This window comes from Eutrigla gurnardus, assembly GCF_963514095.1.
Source record: "Eutrigla gurnardus genome assembly, chromosome: 14".
NCBI lineage: Eukaryota > Metazoa > Chordata > Actinopteri > Perciformes > Triglidae > Eutrigla > Eutrigla gurnardus.
This window is the reverse complement of record NC_139937.1, coordinates 18,745,782-18,769,258: the sequence shown is the minus strand read 5'-3', so window position 1 is coordinate 18,769,258 and position 23,477 is coordinate 18,745,782. Positions and strand designations below refer to the sequence as shown.

Sequence of the window (23,477 nt, the reverse complement as noted above, 5' to 3'; positions counted from 1 at the left end):
TGACACAGTGTGTGTGTGTGTGTGTGTGTGTGTGTGTGTGTGTGTGTGTCTTCAGTATGTGTGCATGTGTGTGATTTCAGTGGGTGAGTGTGTGTGTGTGTGTGTGTGTGTGTGTGTGTTCAGTGGGTGTGTGTGTGTGTGTTCAGTGGGTGGACTCTCTCTCAGCAGGAAACAGTTTTGAGTCTCTCACTCAGTCTCTGTCGGACTCTCGCTGAGTTTCAGTGTTTTTTTATTGGACGACCATTTCTGCACAGATGGCGACTAAGGTAAGCTGATCGATAATATTGATTAGAGTGATCAGGTGAGGGACGCGGCCGGTGGGAAGTTTGCGGAGATTTAAAGTTTATAAAAAAGTTTGCGATGCTGAAACATAAATAACTCTTGATGTATTATATAAAACTCCCTGTGTGTATGTTTGATAACTGCTAATGAAGCTGATTTTAATTGATAGTCTTTATAGAAGCCTATTTAACAGTGTGGGTGTCCGCAGCAGGGTGCGTTCACATACACTCAGGAAGTACCGGTCAGTTAGTTGTTGAACACATTCCTGATAACTGTCTTAAAGAGTTAGACCAAGCACACATCAATAAGAATAATGTAATTATACCTTATAATTATTAGATTATACACTATATATTCAGAGGGTGGAAGGGCTATTTTTACTGCAGTATAATTAGTCAAGTCTCAAAAAGTATTTGTGTGAAAATCTAGTACCAAAAGCAGATGTGACTAACACCAGTCTGTGATTCATCATCTGCAGCGACCTTCTCTGTATCACAACTTAAACCTCTTTTATGAACTCTAATATGAAATGTGTCTTTGAGGGTCAGAACCATGAATGTTCACTTCTTGAAGACATGTAACACAACGTATTTCACTTGGATATTGTGTGAGCAGCTCCGCAGCCACAGCCCTGTTTCACAACAACAGTGAGTCCTGAGAGAGCAGCTCGGTCTGATCTCATTCAGCTGTTCAAACTCTCTGTTAAACAGCCTGAGGCAGAACAAACAGCTGCTGAGGGCCCCTCACACTCCAGGGGCCCGCATTCTTCTCTCATTAGTTCAGCATTTAAAGAGCAACTCCCTCATTTTGTCAACGTTCTCTCAAATTACATTGGTAATGTGCGAGGAGGATGAGACAGCTGATTAGTGGCTGCTGGAAGCGTTTGCTGTTTTCACAAAACATTTTAGGGCTGTGATGTCACATGTCTGGATGAAGACACATTTGGACAAAGTTTGTCATTTGGGAGCAGATTAAACATTTCTTTTGAAACTTGGCTTAAACAATGATGCTGAAAGGGATATAGGAATTTGAAATCTACTGATTTCGCAATGCACCCCGCCCTCTCTCACCTCGACCAGAGGAGCACATATGTGGCGGATGCTGTTCATAGATTACAGCTCAGCTTTCAACAGCCAAACTTGTCATGAAGCTCAGAGACCTGTAAATCAGCCCCTCCCTGTGCAGGATCCTGGACTTGAGTAGAACCACAGGCGGTGTGGATCAGTAACACCATCACCTCCGTACTGACTCTCAGCACTGGGGCCCCACAGGGGTGTGGACTCAGCCCCCCTGCTTTTCTAACTATTTACCCACGACTGCACGCCCACACACAACCTCCAAAACCATCGTCAAATTGGCTGACAACGCCACCATCATTGGCTGCATCACTGATGGAGTTGAGGGGTGTGGAGAGAACAATAAGACCAAGGAGCAGATCGTGGACTACAGAGGGCCGCAGGGACTAGGACACACCCCCAATCACATCGAGGGAGCAGCATTGGAGAGAATCAGCAGCCTTCAGATTCCTGGGGATAAACATTAGAGAGGATGGTCATCAAGACAGCGAGTATTTTGTGCAGTGACTGCAGGAACTGGGCTGGGACTGATTAGGCTGATGAGATGCAGGTGTGTCCAATTGTGCGCCAAACAGGATAGAGAGAGAGTAGCCACGCCCACCAATACTGGCAGCAAGGACAGGCAAAGGGAGGGGAGATAAGTCAAACAGGGAAACCTGACATCTGGCATGGCAGAATGACAGTTAGCTTAAGACAACAAAATTAACTTTACTCATCAACTGCCAAGCATTAATGATGCTAACACTGATGCAGTGAACTCTTTGTACAAACTGCTAACACTAACCGTAACTCTAAACTCTATTATAGCATTTAAGATTGCTAAACACATTATGAAGACTGATACCTAGCCTAAGTTCTAATTCATACTGTTAACACTGCTGCTAACTCTTTATACAAACTGCTAACACTTATAGTGCTAATTCAAACTGCTAACAGTTTATAATGCTAACCAGGCTGCTAACACTTGATACAAACTGCTACCACTTGTAGTGCTAATTCAAACTGCTAACAGTTTATAATGCTAACAGTACTGCTAGTTATAGGCTAGTGCTATTACACAAATGCTAACAGTTTACACTGCTAACAGTGCTGCTAACTCAAATACTATGCTGACACTTATAGTGCTCATTAAAAAACGCTAACCGTTCATACTGCTAACAGTGCTGCTAACTCTTTATACAAACTGCTAACATTTAATACATTGTGACATGTGACAGGTGTCAGGTGTTATACCGTAATTAGCATATCAAAAGGATGAATCTTGATCTTTGATCAATGTTACAGTGAAGTCAGTTTGAGCATAAATCAACTGATTATCTATATATTATGATTAACAAGTTTTCGAAAAATGTGTATGTGTATTTTTGGAATAATATATAATAAGGTTTTTTGTATTATTATTTGTCAACATTGCTTTGGATTACATTTCCCTTGTAAAAAGTTGCAAGTGAACATGTTAATGATTAACAGTAACACTCAGCTCATAATCCCAATAAACTCACTAGCATGAACGTTGAACATTTCACATAAAAGAAAATCAACCTGCTTATCGCTCCTGTTTCTGATTGGCTGACAGACTGTGAGTAACGAGAAAGATTCTGTGTTGACATAATGACTCACTCAGTCAGTAAGAGACCCACCTTGAAATAATAAGAATATTCAATCTAAACTGGCAAAATAACAGCTTTGTCTTGGTGTTATACAGTGGAGGAAAATAACTAAGTATGTTTACTGTACTGCTATGCTAGGCCCTCTACTCATTCATTCACATAGAAACTGCATTCAAACTTTAAAAACACATTCAGACTCTTATTAAAAAAATAAAAACAACATTTCATTTTTAAAACATTAAACTTCCTTTGAAGCATAGTAAAGATACCATCCTCACAATTTTACATTGGTGTGTATTGGAGTGAATGATCAGATCTAGATTGGAGAGGACCTTTAATATCTTTAACTTTCTCTCATTCCTACAATTTTTACTCTTCAAACATAAAATTCAGGTCAAAGACAGGAGACTGAAAGTAAAAGGATCTCCTACAAACTGCTGCATACTCCCATGTTAACTTACACCCATAAAAAGCAAATATTTTCATACTTACATAACTATTCTGACACATTTTAACCAGCAGTTCAGCGTAGGGTCAGCTTTTCATCATCCAGCATTCACACCACAATTTGTCCACAAATTACTTTTCTAGTATTATATTTTATTCTGCAGGCAGAAATTACTTACTTCTAGCGCAGTATTTCTCATACTTTGACTAAATTCATTTTCAATTGATTCATGATGATACAGTTGTAACTGAAGATGAAACTGGTGCTATAGAAACTAATGATCTGATCCCAAAAACTTCTCAGGATTTGTAGCAAAACACAGTTTGCTCGTGAGAAGTTTATTACTCATTATTGATTATTGATTATGGATCATAATAAGTCTCTGTGTTATGCTCTTGTCGCAGTACTCAGATTTGGAACTGGCCATCAACACCTTGGTCACAGAGTTTCATAAAGCTGCAGATGATGGGCCGACCATGAACACTACCCAGTTCCAGACCATGATCTCCAATCAGCTGCCCGGATATGCCAAGGTACACACAATGAACACCACGACATCACAGCTCAACCCCAGTACAACCCATAATCGTCAGTGAAATGTTATATTCTTTGTTTTAACACAATAATTCTTTGTCACCATCCATTCGTTTAGCAATCTTAAAAAACATTTTCTGTCTGGCAATTTCATTTTATGTTTGCGTATTGTGTGAAAATCATATTAAACAATTCAATATACTATATAATGTAATTTTGTAGTATAATATCATATAATAATGTACAATATATAACACAATACAATACAAGGTTATGTAATACTTTGAATATAATCCCCTGGATCAAGAGTGGGCTTGTTGAGAAGAGGTTTAATTACCTCTACTTTAAAGGTCTATGGCACATGGACTGTTAATAAAACCAGATTGATCATATCCAGTAAAGAGGTGCCTGTTTCCATGTGTGGCTGTGCTGACTCCACTGTCTGTGTCCTGTTTGCAGCAGGTGGAGACTGAAGAGGGTTTGGGTCAAGTCCTGGAACAGATGGGGATTGAGAGCGGTCAGGGCATCTCGTTCGGGAACTTCTGGACTCTGATCAACAAACAGGCCATCCAGCTGTTCAACGCCACACACAAAGAGAAGAACGCCACCTGTGGCTGTCTGCTGCAGTGACACCTTGATCACACCTGAGACCTGGTGCAACACGCCTGAGACCAACTGGATCACACCTGAGACCACCTGCATCACACCTGAGACCACCTGCATCACAGACACCTAGTTTGCAGAAATCCAGAAATACATATTTTTGTGTTTAGAAGGTTTGAGGGAAATTTAAAAATGAAATATAATTTTTTTAGGACAAATTTCATCCAAATTCTTTCACAGTTTATTGAAACACATGTGTCATTTATACATTGTTTCAGCAAGTCAGGTTTGGTCCGACATAACAGACTTTAACAGGTTTAGTTTAGTCTGAATGTTATGAATTAACAGATTTTTGTATCTTGAATTGTCTCCTTACCAAAGATACCTACCGGTATGTCTTAAAGTTGTTTATGTTTGTTCATGTCACTAATAAAATGGTGCTGTTGTGATACAAACTCCTGAATGTTACTCAGTGACTCAGCTCTATATTTATCTTCCCTTTGTGAAATATTTGTGAGCAAAATCAAATTAAAGCTGCAAGCAGCGATGAACAGGCCCTCGCATTTCACGTGGGTCAGGGGTACTGCCGGGACACCGGGGGCCACGCGGGGGCACAATGCACAGAAAATACGGTAGGAATTGGATCTACAGTGTAAGATTGCCATAAAATAAATGTCTGTCTCTCCCTATGTCTCAGACCAAAACGTAAAATGTAACCGGATTAATCTAAACAATCGGGGGTCAAAACACATTACAAGCTATTGTCTGTAGCTAACAACAGTATAAACAGGAGCAGTGGTGGAATGTGACCAAGTACATTTACTCAACTTCTGTACTGAAGTACAAATCCAAGGTACTTCTACTTTATTTGAGTATTTCCTTCTCACACTGATTCACTACATTTATTGCTTTAGTTAGTTTACAAATTCAGATTTTACACACAAAACACATGAAGAGTTTATAAAATATGATGTTTAGTTGTGAATTAAACTCCAACAATATTCAACCAGTGGATTGACACAAAATTAAACAATTTTCTTGGTTGAATACATTTTTTTCTTCATTAGCTGGTTGATCCTTCATCGGGTGTAATAATGTTAACATTAAGTACGAATAATGTTGAGGTTTGGACTAAACAAATATATGTTTTCCAGAATATTCTCTATTTGTGTATCTTTCTTAACAATATTATGCAGATAATACAGATTATGAAGTTAAAACGAATCATAAATAATGTTAAAGGTTATCAATATATGCCAATAACAGATCATCATTTGAACCCTGGTTTCCAAACTAAACTGTCACAGGCATTCTCTTCCTCCTGACCACCAGAGGGCGAACTCTCCTCCTCCCTGTGGAAAATCCTCCCATCAGGCTGAATCTTCCATCGTAGCTTCACATCCTCTCTGATACCCGCCTCCTCCAGTTTCTGCTCCAGCTGAAACAGTATACAAACCTCATAAACAACTGATTGATTATTGTTTTAATCCTGATGAAGCTGACGGACACAAACAGTATGACTGCAAGTCTTCAAGAGTCCACTGGATGCTGATTCTTCATTATGTTCCATTCAAAAGTACTGTGTGTTTCAGTACACATCCTACAAACTATTCAGTATGTCCCAAGACATTGTTTGTCAAAAAATACCAGGATGTTCTAGATATGTGGTCACCGTTCGCAAGATGCAGGCCAGCTTCCTAGCTACACTTGCAAAGTCTAAATTTGTTCTTTCACAAATGAATGTAAACACATTTTTATCTTGAAATGAAATGAAAGTCCTCTGACCTGCTGTAGGATGGCGTCCTGCATGGTCGGGTCATTCAGGTCTTTCAGGTCTGCAGGTCCTCCTTTCAGCTGGAGCTTCACGGACCTCAATAACGACGGTCTGACATCTGCAGACAAACAAGGGGAGCAGATCAACACGGATCCGATCGGCTGGATCCGCATCTCCACAAACCGTGAGCAGGACTCACCTGTGTAACAGAGGAAGTAGTGTTTCTCAGAGCAGATAGCGGCGTACCAGTCACCTGTTGGTCGCATCTTCACGCAGTCTTTATTCTCATCATGCCGGTCAACCACCAACTGCCTGTAGGAGGCATTGCTGTGGTCGGACCACATCCATGCGTGTCTGTGCAAACCGATCCAGGTGAGGATTTCAGAGCTTTTATCTTTCTCCTCATCCTCCTCATCCTCCTCATCACTGTCCTGGATGACCGGAGTCTTTCCCCCGGGCCCCAGTAGACTGGATATGTGCTGGTTCTCCTCCTGATTTCTGATGCTGCTCAAGTCTGTGTACAGGGACCTGCAGTAAGTCTGAGCTTCGGACCAGCTCATCATCTTCTCAACCAAGATGTGGCTTTTATTTTCAGCTGAAAGAGTGAAGATGGATTATTCTCTTTCAAGAACATCTAAACCCCAAGTTTTGGCTCAATTCTCTAGAATGTGATAAAAGTATCAACATGCACAACTACAAGAAGCATTAAGTTACGGTTTTACTCATTTAGCAGCTGGCTGGTTAGCTAGCTAGCTTGCTGATTCCATGCTACGGTTACCGAATATAAAAAGCACAATATGAACTGCTAGGCTTGGTCTTCATTACATTAATGTGTAGCTGGATGTCGCTGTTTAACTTACCGTTCTTGATTTCCCTTTAGATTAGCTTGTGCTAATCGCTAATGCTAGAGCTAATGCTAATCTCTCCCACTAATTGCTAATTCTCATACTAATATTCAGTGCTAAACACCAATGCTAATTGCTAATGCAGGTTTTTCCTGCTGTGCTCTCATTGGATACGGGAGCAGCAGCATGATCTCTGGCTTCAAGCTTTTTAAATTGTAATATTCGGTTCAAAATCAATACCAACAGTTTTTCATCTAATATTCTAGTCTTAAATTAAGTTGAGTTGCTGAAGTGTGGATGATTAGTAGGCCTACTTTGTTTTGATGGATTGAAAATCTGGGCCCATAAATACGTTTTACAAGGAATTACTGGAACGACAAGAAAATGTCTACAAGTGATTGTTGCTTCAACATTTTCCTTTGTGGACAATCTTGTGAGAGATGTCAATTACCACACTTTTTGGTGCAAAGTCTTTAGAATTTCTTATTTCCAACAGTTATACTAGAAAATATGACTTTTTTGATGCGTGACATTATTTAAAATCAACAAACATTGTGTCATTCAAGGCACAATTCAAACGGGATCCAAAATAATTTGTCTCTCTCTGTTGACCATTATTCTGAAGGTCCCATGTGGTACAGAGGAAGGGGCGGGTCTCTAGATCATCTGACTCCAGATCAGCTAATAGCTAAATTAAAGTCACTATGAATATTTATAACACAATAACACAATATACTAAGGTTTTGCACTTAAATGTCAAGATTTTGACCTCTTTTAGTTGCTATTATGTAAACATATAGCTTGTTCTTGTTGTTGTGGATTTGTGTTGAGATCAGCCTCACCGTTGTAACACATCGGGTACTGCAGAGCTCCACAGTCTTTGGTAAACCAGGTCCCGGCGTCAGATAGGGTCACACAATTCAGCCTCGGCTCATCCGTGGCCCAGTTGGTGAACCTAACTTCGCTTTCTTCTTGAGACCATTTCCATGAGCCATAGAAGAGTCCGATCCAGAACTCCTTCTCCACCGCTTCCTGCTGGGCCTTGGTGTTGTGGGTCAGATCATGGATGGTGGCGAGGTCGGTGAACTTCTCCCTGCAGTAATGCTGAGCTTCGCTCCAGTTCTTAAGCTCTCTAACGGGGTGGAAGATTCTGACATGTCCGTCAAACTGGTGACAGACCAGCACACAACCTGAGAGACGAGGCAGGAGACAGTCAAGACAAACATATTCTCCTCAAATAGTCCTATGGGATGCTACAGTGGACCTCTAAAAGGTTCTGTAGATGCTGTTAATAAAGATCTGTGGACACAACTTTCAAACTTCTATAGACACATTTAAAAACTTCTTTAGACAATGCTGAGAAGTTTTAAAAGTCTTGTGGGCATGCTATCAACATTTGTGGACAACCTTAAAAAGTGAAATCAACATTGAGCAACTTTTACATTTCTGTGGACATGGTGGGCAACTTTGAAACGACCTGGACACCTTAGAACAGTTATGTACAACATTTCACCCATTAAGGACTTTTGAACATTCTGTGGACAACTTTAACAAGTTCGGGGGATACTGGTCAACTTAAAACAAAGTTCCATGGACACCCTGGACAACTTTTAAAAAGTTCTGTGGACAAGACTATGGGTGGACACCTTTAAAACAATCTGTGTGTGTCTTTGAAAAGCAGCCCAGAAGTTATAGTTTTCAGTCTGTGTCCTCTTTGTGTGGTTTATCACTAAAGTTTGCTTTGTTGGATCATAATGAATGAGTTTACAGACCAGACAGCAGGATCATTAGTCCTCTTGTCACCATGGCTGCAGGTCTGTGAAGAAGACACTCATCATCATCATGATCATCATGATCATCATCATCATAATCATCATCATGCATGTTCAATATCAGCAGCAGATGTCATCAAGCAGGATCTATCATCATTTGTCATGTAAGCATCAAAGCATCATCGATCCTCAAATTTGAAAAATATTTTTCTCCACATTTTAACATTCAACTGAACATATTCTTACATTTTATAAACTCAATCAGAAAATAATTAGAAGAAAAACTGCTTATGAAAACTACTGTTGAATATGGGAGTAAATCACCAGGTAAATAAAAATTTAAAGGATTTTTGTTGCAGCATATTTCTCTGAATTTGTTATTTATATATTGATACAACACATTTCAAGTCAAGTCAAGATGCTTCCCATTCATGTAGATACAAAATACATATATTTAAAGCTACTAAAATACAATTAAACAATGATGAAGAAAGTGAAATTTACTAAATAAAAACGCTTGCATTCAGCTGGTGGACCTTAACTAAATCACACAAGCTGTTTTTGGATGAATTAATAGAGAAAACAACCTGACTATTTATCTATGAGGTGTTTTAATAATATTGATATAGTGATAATAAAGTTAAATCAAAATTATACCGGATAAGCGGTTGAAGATGAGTGTGGTATGCCGTACCTGATGCAAGGAGTTTCAGTCGGTTGCTGTGAATCAGTGAAACTCCACGAACGTTGTCACATCCCATCATCTCATCCTCCCGTAGAAGCAGAATTAAAGTCCCTACGTCTTCATCAAAGTTCATTTGGTTAAATGCCGAGGGTCTGGATGCAAACGCAGATCAAATGAATTAGTCAAATATTAGTGACTTGAAATACAAAGCAGGTTGAACTCAACCAGACATCATGATAAATTACAGTGGAATAAGGTCACAAGTGTCAAAGCACCCAGGTGGAGTTTAACATTAACATGTACACCAGAATGGAGTATGTTGTTATTTGATTAATATTGTAATTATGATAATTCTGAGAAAAGGAGCGTTTCAGTTCAACGCCTCCTCTAAACAAATAGGACTCTGTCATATTTATATTTAAACAAGGAGCATTTGCACATGAAAACTTTCTAAGATCTCCAATGATTTACAGTTGTGACAGCTGTGCCCTAGAAGAAGTATACTCACATATTTTACTGTTAGTACTAATACCACAATTTTAGAGAGAATGCATTCGAATCAAAATATAGACTACAAGCAGTGAAAAAACAAAAAGTAAATGGAAATTAAGGGCCATAAACAAGCTGATAACAAGCATGATAAACAAATGATACAACTGCAATTAAAAAAAATGAAATACGTAAAAAGCAGAACACATTTTAAAAATAAGATTTAAAGATGCTATTGACAACTTTGACAACATCCAGCCACTAGATGTCGCACTCGTACTCCCCCTTCCATTGCATTCACGTCACAAGCTGCACAAGCTGCACAACCTGTGTTTTCATGGTCGAGTGGAGTGATACCCAGACAGTCATGTCAAGTGATGAATCTTTTGTGGTATGAATTAATTTTGTAACATGTAGCTATACATTTGGATTACTTTATGTGGTGGTGAAACCACACCATCTAGCAACCCCAAAGACCCTTGACCCCTGACTACGCAGAGATACCACGTGATACCAACATCATTATTCTATTGGCTCACAAGCCTTGCTAGAAGCTGCAGCCACACGTCACACATCTACACAGCGGTAAACAAAACATTAATTTTGGACCTGTCAAAATCTTCTAAAATGATTAATTCACAATCAAAAACAAATTTCACGAGACGTGATTCTGCACTTTTCTTCGACTCTGTGAATGTATTTTTTTTACATTTGTTTAAATAAAAAATGTGTTTTAAAACAATGTCCATAAAAAAAGTTTTTATTTTGTAAAAATTGTATTCCTAGAGCTGATTGTTCTGTCCACCTTCTGATTCGTGTTCTATTTATTTTGAATGAAGGAAGGAATTCCTTTGTGTATTCAATAAAATAAAGGGTGGAAATGTTTGTTCACTGGGAATGAACCTTTATTGTGAAAACCGCGCCGGAAGTTACGCCGTGTTCATTTGCTCTATCTTGACACCGATGAATACACGCTTTAAACGGCCTGACTAACATTACGGTTGATACAGCTGTGGTCTTCTTTAATACCAGGTCCAGTTCAGACCTGTGGACCAAAATACGACGATGAACCGCCGTTAAAAACTGAACAAACTGGAATTATGAGACACCGGAGTTTTCCCCTCATTCGTATTCTTCTTCTGAAGTTTTGTTGTGGGCGTGGAGTTTCGGGAAGGACGGTGTAACGGTAAATCTGCTATATTTTACGTCTACAAATAAACATTTCAGTCTTTTTTAAACAGTAAACCTGTGCTAAATCCCCGTCATTCTCAAACGATATAGCCTTCTGTACTATAATGCTAAGTTAACGTACACAGTGTCATCCGAGCACTAAAGTGTGCGGGGCTAGCCGCTTTTCAGTCTTTTTACGGTGTCCTGGAGAGTCTTATGCTCCGTCCATACTAAAAACGCTTGCTTAGTTCCCTCATGCCAGGATTCTGGACGGAGCGCAGAGTGGAATTTTTATTATAACAGGACGAGGTTTCGCCGTATGTCCTGCTTCGGTACCGCTCACACCACGAGTCTGAAGCATGCCCAAGTCAGACCCAGAATCCATCGGTCTTGCATGGTCCTCAACAGTATGCGTATTGTCCACATTGCGTGCCTGTGCTTATGAGCAACTGTATGTGCCAAAGCACACCTCTTCCAACCATGCCTGGCCCAATGAAGTGCACGGAGCACTCACACTAGTCAACAAACTGGACTTTAGGGGGTCAAACGTGCTTGGGCACGGTATTGAGCACTTACACTAGTCATACAAACTGGACTTTGGGGGTCAGACATACTTGTGCACGGTATGGAGCACTTACGCTAGTCATACAAACTGGACTTTGGGGGTCAAACGTGCTTGGGCACGGTATGGAGCACTTACACTAGTCATACAAACTGGACTTTGGGGGTCAGACATACTTGTGCACAGTATGGAGCACTTACACTAGTCATACAAACTGGACTTTGGGGGGTCAAACGTGCTTGGGCACGGTATGGAGCACTTACACTAGTCATACAAACTGGACTTTGGGGGTCAGACATACTTGTGCACAGTATGGAGCACTTAAGAGAGATTTAGTAAGTACTTTCTGTCAAAATGTGATGACGTCACATAAATTTAATCATGAAAAATAATTTTAAAAAAAACGTCATCCTTTGATGACATAAGTAATTAGCACTAACAAAGCGGTATTGAATTGAATGACGTAGTGTCTGAATAAAAAATTACGTAATCCTTTTCCGCCAAACTGAGAAACCTGAGCCACCTAGGGAACAAGAAAGTGTCCTAGATCTATGTGGCAGGTTTGTGATAGTAACCTACGATGAGCTTCCATATGTAGGCCAGGTCCTAAAGGTTATGGAAGAGGAACTGCAGATCAGCTGTATGCGACAGTCTGATGAAAAGAACTTGTTCTTGTGGCCACAAACTCCGGATGTTACTTTCTACTTTAGGAAAGATGTTCACGCTGTCATTTCAGAGCCTGAGCCAGCAACCTCACGCTTCTCTAAGTTGACCTGCCAAGACTGGGTGAAGTTCAGAAATGCCTGGGGTTAAAGAAATGCCTCCAGATTAAGCCTACAATGTGTCTGGAGTTAGGAAAATGCTAATGTTGTTATGTTCAAGTTTTTAATGAAATAGTAAGGAAAATGCTCAATTCTGAATACTACTATTCTGAATATATTCAGAATAGTAGTATTAGTATAAGTAGTAGTAGTAGTATTAGTATTAGTATAATAGTAGTATTCAGAATTGAGCATCGCAAGGGACAACGCCATGGACATCACGATGGACAGCCCCCTAAGCAGTGATCATGAATATCATCCTGAAGGAGACGTCAACTGGATCCCAAGCATTTCCCAGGATGCTGACTCAAGCTCTCTTCCAGCATGGGAAAGTGAGGCCGTCGTGGGAGGAGCTAAGAAATACGCCCCCCTCGCATCACTACTTGAAATGGAAACCACGACGACGGATGGTCTCCCTATACCTGGCTGTGTTGCCTGCTCTATTGGTCAGTCTCTCAATGAGGGGGCGGAGCACCAGGATCTGCCATGTGGACCTCCCCCACACTGCTCTTACTGGGGGGCATTATCCAACCTTCAATGACCTAGAGCCAAATAGAGTCTACACTGCCCCCATGCTCCTCACCCCGCCTGACTCACCTCAACCGAGCTCTCGAGTGGTGGAGACTGTTGATTTTCTAGATACTGTAAGAGCCTGTGTTGCCAGCGCCGTACATGCGGTGGTGCTGGCGTTGACTCGGATGATCGATCTGGCAGCCGTTACAATCTTTCTTCATCCGCTCCAGCACCACCGCATGTACGGCGCTTTTTTACCCCTCTAACCACATAACCATGCTTCCATAATCATCTAATTTTACACCCTCAAAAGGATTACGTAATTTTTTATTCAGACACAACGTCATTCAATTCAATACCGCTTTGTTAGTGCTAATTACTTGCGTAATCAAAGGATGGCGTAATTTTTTTTTTTATTGTATATATTTTCACCTTTAATGAACACGACAGTTGAGAGAGAGCCAGGAAACGGGGGCCTGAGAGGGGGGAACATAATTTTCTCCATCTCTCCAAGTCTTTTGCCTTACACATACACACACACACCCTCAAAAGGATTACGTAATTTTTTATTCAGACACTACGTCATTCAATTCAATACCGCTTTGTTAGTGCTAATTACTTATGGTATGGAGCACTTACACTAGTCATACAAACTGGACTTTGGGGGGTTAAACATGCTTGGGCACGGTATGGAGCACTTACACTAGTCATACAAACTGGACTTTAGGGGGTCAAACGTGCTTGGGCACGGTATGGAGCACTTACACTAGTCATACAAACTGGACTTTGGGGGTCAAACCTACTTGGGCACTGTATGGATTGCCTGGTGCGAGTCTCTGCCTCTGTCTTCACCCAAAGGATCTTATCTTTGATTATGTTTTAATCGAATGCTTGTCGGTGTTTGACCTGAATAATCTCTCTGTCTCTCAGGACGTGACTCTTCAACTCAACATGGAGGCAATAAAAGAATTCAATCAGCAGGTAACAGAAACTCTGGTCTGATCAATGTAGTGGAGTAAACGTACAATATTTACCTCTGAGATTTAGTGTAGTAGCAGTAGTGGTAGTAGTCGTAAAAGGTAACATACCATGGTTACACTCAAGTAAAGTACAAGAACGTAGTACAAGTTGTAGATGTACATGTTATCAACCCTTCCTTTCTCTTCAGTGTGGAAACTGTGGATCATCCTCCTTCAGCTGTTGGTGTTTGGACTGTAATGAAGCTCTGTGCGACGTCTGTCTGTCTGCTCATCGCAGAGTAACAGTAACCAGATCACATGCGATCTTCAACCAGCCGCCATCAGGTCAGATTACAAACTATTGATGTTTTGATTGATCATCTGTCCATCACATCTATTTCAAACTGGGTGTGTCTGCTGGGGAGCCAACTAAGGCACTGCTTTTCTAGAATTTGTTGCAATTTGGACTGTATTCATAAACAGCATGTCGTCCCCATTCTCACTGGAGTCAAAATGAGTGGACAGCCACTGGAAGCAGAACCCAACCATGTATTTCATAGTGGTGTGTTTTGGCCCCTGGGTAAACGTCAAGACTTTTGGATATTGGATACAAACTCAATGTAAAATGACCCAATGCAAATGAGACAATGCTCATGAAGGTGTCCTACGATCACACACAAAGGCGCTGATCAACTTTATGCTCAACATAAAGGTGATCTCTTCATTTCTGCGTGACAGCCCGTCTTCTTGTATTGATCGATAATTCAATAAATCCTTAAGTGTTTTATTTTTGTATTTCTTTTACTGTTTTCGACAGAATGTCCACTTCATTAATAATCTAGTCTTCTGTCTCCAGGAGACATCTCAACTCCTCCCATCAAGTTCTGCAGACTCCACCCATCTGAGCCGATCAAGCTCTACTGCTTCACCTGTAATCAGCTCACCTGTAGAGACTGTCAGCTCACGGATCACATGAACCACAGGTATCATTTTTCAATGGGTCTTCGACTGTTCACGGTCCTCCTTACTCAAATGTATTTACTTTAACTTGGGGGACAAAATGCTGTCTGAGTGAGACAAAGATCCTCTGAGCAACACTTGAAGAAGAGGAGGGAAAGTAGAAACTAGAAGCTTAGATTTCACTGTCAGCTCTTTCACATAATACAGCCCAGAACAAGCTGGAATTAACTGAAAAAGTCAAGCTCTTCTGCAACTGATCCCCCCTCCCCCCCCCCCCCCCCCCCCAGGTATCAGTTTCTCAAGGAGGCATTGGACTCTATGAAGGGGCAGCTGGAGGCCAAGCTTCAGCCAATCAGAGCCCAAGGAGACAAAGTGAGTCGGAGTCTGCAGGACATGAAGACGAGGTAACACAGGCGACATCTGGAGAAGTATACATATTCCCAAACACGAATCCATAAGATGATCAATGAAGCCAAAATGAAATATTTTCTTCGGCTTCTCTCCTTCAACACATAGTTTTCTTTTCATGAAAAATAGATAAGTGAATGTTGTTGTTTCAGGCTGAAGGACATCATTGGCAATAACAGTAAGCTGGGTTCAGAGCTGCAGCAGTCCTACGTCCTCTTAACTCGACATCTAAAAACGAGGATGGACAACATTCTGAAGCAGGTCCAGGTAAACAACACTTGGATCTACTTTGATATGACAGACAGCAGCAGAATCCAACACTTTCTCTTTTATCTTCATGCTCAAACCAACCGTAAATCCTCTTTTAACCCTGATGAGTTCATATCCCGCATCATTTTGAGTGTTTTGTGTTCATCTCCCGTGCTGCGGTACCTCTCTCCAGCCGGCAGATGTGCTGTTTCACAAAAAAAAGTCTTATTAACCGTTGTTTAATGATAGCTGGTTGTAAATACTGTATGTAAAATACGTTAACCATCAAAGAAAGTCTGGAATAGGGAACATCTTTACTGCACAACATTTTAACATGTTTAATTAGGATATTCTATAGGATGTTGTCATGTATTTTTCCATTACTATTCCTGAAGTTTTAGTGCCGTGTCATCATTTCAGTATCGTATCCATATATTTAGGCAGGGTATAGTGTCGAAGTCACTATTTTGTATATTCACTAATTCTCATTATTGTCCGCCAATCCTAAAGCACAACCAAATGCGTTTTGTTTCTGAGCAGAGCGTATGCCTTGAGGAGTACCAGCTGGTTCAGAGGAGGATGATGCAGATGGAGAAGCTGCAGAAGAATCAACAGTTAGTGACTGAAATTGTCAACAAATCCAGAAAGACCAACGACCTGTTGGACCTGCGGACCTACATAGCTCAGGTAAGGGCCCTGCCATGCAACACCTCGCTTGGTTACCGTCGTGAAACCTCCCTGGACCAAACAGTCAACCTGTGCGTCAACCATGAAAACAGGTGGTCTTAGTCCAGATCAACTGAACCTGAACCGTGGTCTGGATTGAGGGAATTATCCGCAAACACTTACACAATACAGAGGCACGCTTCAACTCAGAGGGAAGTGTCTATGTGTGTAATTTATGGTTCAAATCAAACGGGAATAAAGAAATAATGTTGCCTACTGTACATGCAGTATTTCTTCTGAAATAAAGTCCCATAAGGAATGCAGGAAGCTTCTCTGTTCGTCCCTGTGCTGCATAGACCAGAAATAACTGGTTGTAGAGACAAAGTGTGATCAAACGCAGCCTTGGGCGAGGTCTTTATTGTCAACTACAAAGGTGACACAAAACTCATGCAAGACACCGTCCTTCTTCTGTCTTATACTGGACGAGTTTGTTCTCATGTTTTCCAAGCAGTTCCTCCCTAAAGCCGGGAAGGACACACTTGCAAGATCACTACGTTAAACGACAATATTTACACCACAGGTCAAAACTGCAACAAGCTCTTCTTTGTATGGCTCGTGTTACATTAAATAGAGTCTTTGTCTACATGTGCATGCTGCCTTATATGTATGATGCCATAGACACCAGTTAGCTGATCACGAGGACTCTTTACATGAAGTCATAAACTCATCCAGACGAGCTGTTATGAAGAGGCTAGAAAAGAGAACCAGCAGCTTGTGAGAAGTGCTGGTGTGCAAGAAACCTCAAACTCATGTGAACACAACAAGAGAGAAGCAGAACCCGTGTTAGCCGGAGGTATGTTGTGTCTGCAGGTCGAGTCTCAGCTGAACAATCTTCCGGACTGGGACTTGTCTGCTCCTCAGACCATGGCTGAACTGAAGGTGATCACTGACCAGAAGTCTCTGGAGACCTTGTTGAACTTTGGTGAGTTATTGCTGGACCTTGTTCTCACCCCCCGCACAAAAAACAGGAATGTTGGGGGTTGCACTGCATAACATCAGCACTGGTGCTTAAGGTTTCTACACAAAAAAAAACTTGGAATATAAAAGAGTTCTTGGTAGAACCCCCTGGCTGGGTTCCAGGTGAAACCCTTGGAATATTAAAGCATTTTTAGTAGAACCCCCGGGTATGTTTTAGGCAAACCCCCTGAAATATAAACCTCCAAAGATGGTTGGAACCTTCGAAGGGTTCTCTGTAGAACCTATCATAGGGGGCTCTGGGCTGAACCTTTCACAGATGGTTCTAGGTATAACCTTGTATGTTGTGGTCTAGGTAGAACCCTTCAATCTTCAATCTCTACAGACGGTTCTACCAGTGTTCTTCTGTGAGGACAAGTCAAAGAACCATTACTATGGTTCTAGTTAGCACTTAGTTTATATCTAGTTATAATAGTTATAATTCCCATTCACAGTCTAATGATGAATATTATCATCAATGTATAGTATTTATAATCATAATAGACAATACATTGGAATGTATTTGCTTATGTTCCTTAAGGTGTAAACCTGTGTGGTTGCCTGAGATTTAACATGTTCCAGGTGTCTGACCCTGATGACATCACGTTTTTCATGTTTCTGACGCTAAACATCCTCTTGCTGATGAAGGAATGTTTCTGTTTCCAGGTTCACTTAAAGTCTCATGGGTCCCCTTCTGCATCTCACAAACCTCCTGTAAGAACTCTCCAGCTACCTCCTCCCCTATCCCTCCCTCCCCCGCTGCTCCTCCTCCAACTCCTCCCTACAGTCTCCTCCCTAGTTCTTCCTCTACGTCGTCTTCGCCCAGTCCATTGGGTCTTTCATCCTTCTTCATTACTCCGACTACCTCCACCCGTCTCGCACCCTCCCGTGGGGCCGCTCCTCAAACCAGGAACACCCAGCGCTCTACTCCACGGAAGCCCTTCTCCAATCATTTCACTTATCCTTCCTTCTCCAGCCCGAGCATCAACCAATCCAATGCTCCCGTTACCTCCCCTCAAACTGTCCAGCGCTTTCCTACCTCGGTGAACCCACAGCCTGTCGGCTTTCATTCACCTGTCAATCTGGTCCAGCCCCTGGTTTTCAACAGTCCATCTGCCCCCCATCGGAACCAGTCTGCCGCCGTCCGTCTGCCCAACCCTAATAATTTGTACCAGGTGTCCTCAATCATCCCCCCGTCTGTCATGCCTCAGTTTACTGAGACTAAGCTCAGTTCCACCTCACCTGGAAACACCTGTTCTGACCAGCAGCAGAGCCTGATGGGAAAAATGATCGAAGGGCAGTTCAATCCAGCCTCAGTCAGTTGTCGGTTGCCCCTTCCTTCTGCCACCACGGCGAATCCTCTAAAGGATCTAAGCTTCCCTACAACCAGCAGCCCTCAGTCCGCTGACCAGCATCCCACCCCCGACATCAGCCCTCATTCTTCTTCTTCTTCCCTCAAAGACCAGCGGCAGAGTCCTGTGGTGAAGGCGGTAGCGGACTCCGCCTGTGATCGTAGCATAGAGCGAGTCGCAACGAGGCGGAAAGAACCGGAGGAGAACGAACCGACCTCCACCATGTCTGAAGAAACTGCACCTGCAAGGGAACCGTATGCACCTGGAGTATTAGACGGAGAAGCTGAAGAACTTGACCCTGCACCCAAAGTAGCTGAAGAACTTGACCCTGCACCCAAAGCAGCTGAATTGATTGTACCTGAAGTAGCTGAAGAACTTCACCCTGCACCCAAAGTAGCTGAATTACTTGTACCTGAAGTAGCTGAAGAACTTGTACCTGAAGTAGCTGAAGAACTTGTACCTGGAGTAGCTGAAGAACTTGACCCTGCACCCAAAGTAGCTGAATTACTTGTACCTGAAGTAGCTGAAGAACTTGTAGCTGAAGAACTTGACCCTGCACCCAAAGTAGCTGAATTGCTTGTACCCAAAGTAGCTGAAGAACTTGTACCTGGAGTAGCTGAAGAACTTGACCCTGCACCCAAAGTAGCTGAATTACTTGTACCTGAAGTAGCTGAAGAACTTGTACCTGAAGTAGCTGAAGAACTTCACCCTGCACCCAAAGTAGCTGAATTGCTTGTACCTGAAGTAGCTGAATTGCTTGTACCTGAAGTAGCTGAAGAACTTGACCCTGCACGCGAAGTAGCTGAATTACTTGTACCTGAAGAAGCTGAAGAACCTGAAACTGCCTCTGAAGTTCTGGACACCGAAGCTGGAGAGCAGAGCTCTGTGATAGGACACCTAGACTGCAGTCAGAGCCAATGGCAGCCCCGAGTGTCTCTGTTCAGGCTGCCTGTGTCTCTGTCCCGCCCCGGACGTCCCCTCCCTTGTTTCCGCCTGGTTCCGGGTGATGCTGAAGATGAGATTTACCTGAAAGAGATCAGTGAAGACACTCGGGTACAGTAGTATACTTTTAAAAGTACAAATTCAAGGTAATTTACTACATTAAATGATGTGTTCACATCCATTGTGTTTCAGTCCCATGCAGATGACGTCACGAATTACATCATCAGCGAGCTGCCGTCGCCAGTGGAGTCGCCTCTGACTCTGGTGACGATCACCTGCTCTGCCTGTCACTCAGACAACAGCTCAATAGTCTGTTCATTCTGCGGTCGAGGATACCACCGGGACTGTCACGTTCCTCCTGTTGGACCCAAAATCATGTAAGAATCAGCCAATCAATTAGCGGCTTGTTTTAATGAATTAAAACTAAACTCATGATCCGCCGCCAGAATAGCAAGTTATGACCGAAATAATCAATAAACCAAAACTTCAGACCTCACTTCACCTGTTTTGAGACGCACCTTTCACTCAAATGAACTCTGTTCAATAACTTCTATATAATATAGATAGAAAGAGATAGAAATACACACAGTTTTAGAATAAAACACTAACTTGTAAATACTTTTATAATAAATGATTGACTCCTGACAGACGTTTCACATTAAACCCATCAGTTACTCAAAAGGACTAATTTGTCTTTTCACTGGAAGACTTTATTTTGAAAATCCAGAGTGAATGTCACTACGATCCCTGTTTATATGTTTGGTCATTCCTGCAGGTCAGAGTGGATCTGCTCGCTGTGTCAGGACCTGTCAGACCCCTCAGACCCCTTCAGCTCTGATAGACCACCAAGACCTCAGCATCCTGGTCTCAGCCTGCAGGACCAGAGGGTCAGAGTCCACACACACACACACACACACACACACACACACACACACACACACACACACATACAAGATGTTTTCCTGCCATATGATCTCCTATGAACCCACTGTGTGTTTTGTGTCTTTGTCTAGAGGTGTGAAAGTCTGCTGCTCTACCTGAAGGTTGAAGGCTGGACTCGACTCCCTCAGGTCAGCTCCTCCTCACGTCTGGAAGAACGTCATACGACTGTTTCTTGATCTCAAACCAACATGTATTTTTTACTCGTGTTGATTATATTTGAAAACGTTAATGAACATCAACCTCGTTACATTAACATTAACTTCACTTCTGACGGCTTTAGTTTCTTGAATATACATTACTATTTTTAAACCAAACACATGAAGAGTTTGTACGTTCAGATGTTTAGATATTAATTAAACTCAACAGACAAAATCCTGCTTTACATCAATGAGGGAGTCATAATTAGACTATTACATAACAGTACAACAGTCACCGTTTTATACTTTAAATTTGACTGATTTTGCTGGCATACTTTTACTAAAGGAACATTTTACTCGAAGACAGTATTTTTACAGTGTGTTATTAGTACTATTACTATGCCTGAGTATTTTCACAGTGTGATACAAACATCCTGTGAATCGGTAACAATTGCGGATTTGTTTGACCAGATAGCACCAGGCAATACGGGTTAGGTTTAGGTTTAGGGTTTGTTAATTCAGGTTTTGATTGTTTGTGATGGTGGTAGGAGAGGAATCTAGAGGAGTCCAAGGGGCATCAGTTATTATTTATAATAATAATGATCATTTTTTAATTTGTATAGCACGTTTCATGCAAATATGCAGCCCAAGGTGATGTTGATTATATTGCTGCTGCTGCTGATGATGATGATGATGTGTCTGGTTGTTTTCAGTGTCAGCTGACCTTGATGTCGGAGCGTCTGAGTGTTTGTCGTTCTTCGTATCAAACAGCTGCAGAGTTTCTCTCCGACGTCTCCTGTCTGTTTAAAGACGCTTTACAGGTAAATACAGAAGCTCACTCTTATATATTATTTCTATTATACATAGATCCACCTTCATGTTATATTGACAAACCTGCCTTCTCTAAAAACTATAAACCACTTCTGTTAAATGCAGCAAATTAAGATGCACAAGTTAAAAAAATAAATACGATTTTTTTTTCATTTAGTGAATCTTCTACAATAAGGAATTATGGCGTTTTACATTTAGTTTTACAGTAATCGTTCAGGTGTCATCGAGAATGCACCTGGTTGGTCAGTCAGCCGCCTCTCTCTCGTGTTTCCAGGGCGACGGTGTTGCGAACCGACTGCAGGAGCGTGCTTGGAGCCGCTGGATGGGAAGTTTAACTTCAGAGTTGATGTCGGCAAACGGCAGTACCGCAGAAGGAGGGGAACCTGCAGTCACACAGCCGTTCAAAACATGGGACATTGAAAGGCAAGTCGCGGAAAGCCTGCAGGGGTCAAAGTTCAAATCAAAGGAAGGGAAATCGGGCGTCACCAGAGAGTCTCAGCTGAAGGAGACGAGGAAGAGGCTGAGATCGCTTCGGAATCTGATGGAAGCATCACCGTCCAAGAGAAGGAAGAAGGACACGATGGAGAACAAAAACCCACACTTGTGACATCACCACCCTGGACTTCTGGGAACTGAAGTGTTAAAAGTGTTTCTACGACCAGTTACTTGAAGCTGCAAAGTGTTCTCATCTTTGGATTGGTTATCAATCTGATTTTTGTGTTTCATTTTATTTTAATACTCTTGATAATATTTGCAATAAACATTATTTTTAAATCACTAATTGTTTCATGATTTGAAAATCAAGGTCGTTACCATGTGGTGTAACCATCATGTTTTTAACGATTGACTTGAGGTCTGGTAAGGTTTTTTGTTTTGAGCAAGAGAGGTGTTAAATGTCATTTTAAGTCTAAATGTTTTGTTTTTGTTTTTTGTGTGTGTGTGTTTTTACAGTTTCATTATTATGTTGTAGGAACATCAGTTCCTTTGATTTCTCAACTATCAGGAGGAATTTTATTAACGGACTAAAAGTGAAAATAATTAACTTGTAAGAGTTGTGCTTCCCTCTCCCTTTCTGGTGAAGACTTTGAAAACAAAGTCATTTTAAACCCCACAGGGAGGAACAAGACAGGCCTCTCTATGATTTACAACCCCCCCGACCGGGGTACATAAACTCTGGACTTAATCCTGCCCCTTCCCTAGGATGGAGGGGGAGGATGACCCTGACACTGTTTTGGAGTTTGTTAACTCTTTTCCACACAGGAACCTTGAAGTGCAGAAGGCTGCACTATCTCTCCTCCTCTATCTCACGCTCCAACGTCTTAAACCACGTAGGAACGTATATTGTGGCGTCTCCTCTCTTTGAAGGGAAGTGTGAAAACCCCTCTTCCTCTCCTCTTTTGTTAACAAGTAACGCTTTGGTATGTGGAGACGGGGGAGTTCCTTTTTGTTGAACTGCCAGACTAGACCAGATAAGAGACCAGATGGGATATGTTAAACCTAAGCAGGAATGTGGGAGGAGGTTACTCAAATTCTGGAACAAACTAAGAAAAGGAGGAGATACACCCTCAATAGTTTAAACTCATCAGTAATAATGGACAGGGAATTTTAAGCATGCTAAAATGAACATGGTCATTGGGGCCCTCATGCGGTCAGAGGAGGTTGTGGAAGAAAACTCTCTTCAGTTTTAGAGTTACAGAGAACAAGGAGGAAGGTGTGATGAAAGGATTTGCATTGACTCAATATGTCTGCTTCCAAGAGGTGTGAAGGTGTGGCTGCTCTCGGGACAGCCTGGTTTACACAATGTCACAGCAGGGGCCATTCATCGGCCTCTGA

General features: G+C 41.7%; 2 protein-coding genes across 2 annotated transcripts; both read left to right on the top strand.

Moving 5' to 3' along the window:
- Positions 1 to 138: 138 nt before the first annotated feature.
- On the top strand, positions 139 to 5,008 carry s100v1 (S100 calcium binding protein V1). The gene is made up of 3 exons (XM_084027119.1): positions 139 to 266; positions 3,821 to 3,949; positions 4,410 to 5,008. The coding sequence occupies exons 1-3, from the start codon at positions 255 to 257 to the stop codon at positions 4,578 to 4,580; spliced, it is 312 nt and encodes a 103-aa protein (XP_083883245.1). The 5' UTR covers positions 139 to 254; the 3' UTR covers positions 4,581 to 5,008.
- A 6,086-nt stretch (positions 5,009 to 11,094) lies between these two features.
- trim33l (tripartite motif containing 33, like) lies at positions 11,095 to 22,412 on the top strand. Its single transcript, XM_084027107.1, has 14 exons — positions 11,095 to 11,304; positions 14,115 to 14,165; positions 14,353 to 14,488; positions 15,000 to 15,126; positions 15,391 to 15,507; positions 15,664 to 15,778; positions 16,301 to 16,447; positions 17,297 to 17,408; positions 18,107 to 19,845; positions 19,927 to 20,111; positions 20,510 to 20,621; positions 20,748 to 20,804; positions 21,527 to 21,634; positions 21,919 to 22,412. Exons 2-14 carry the CDS (start codon positions 14,136 to 14,138, stop codon positions 22,249 to 22,251), a joined length of 3,318 nt encoding a protein of 1,105 aa, XP_083883233.1. The 5' UTR covers positions 11,095 to 11,304; positions 14,115 to 14,135; the 3' UTR covers positions 22,252 to 22,412.
- Positions 22,413 to 23,477: the final 1,065 nt, after the last annotated feature.

Coding starts and splice junctions, on each gene's coding strand:
- trim33l (XM_084027107.1), top strand. CDS start 14,136: ATGGAGGCAATAAAAGAATTCAATCAGCAG. Junction 14,489..14,999: donor CTTCAACCAGCCGCCATCAG/GTCAGATTACAA, acceptor TTCTGTCTCCAG/GAGACATCTCAACTCCTCCC. Junction 15,508..15,663: donor CTGCAGGACATGAAGACGAG/GTAACACAGGCG, acceptor TTGTTGTTTCAG/GCTGAAGGACATCATTGGCA.
- s100v1 (XM_084027119.1), top strand. Junction 3,950..4,409: donor AGCTGCCCGGATATGCCAAG/GTACACACAATG, acceptor TCCTGTTTGCAG/CAGGTGGAGACTGAAGAGGG.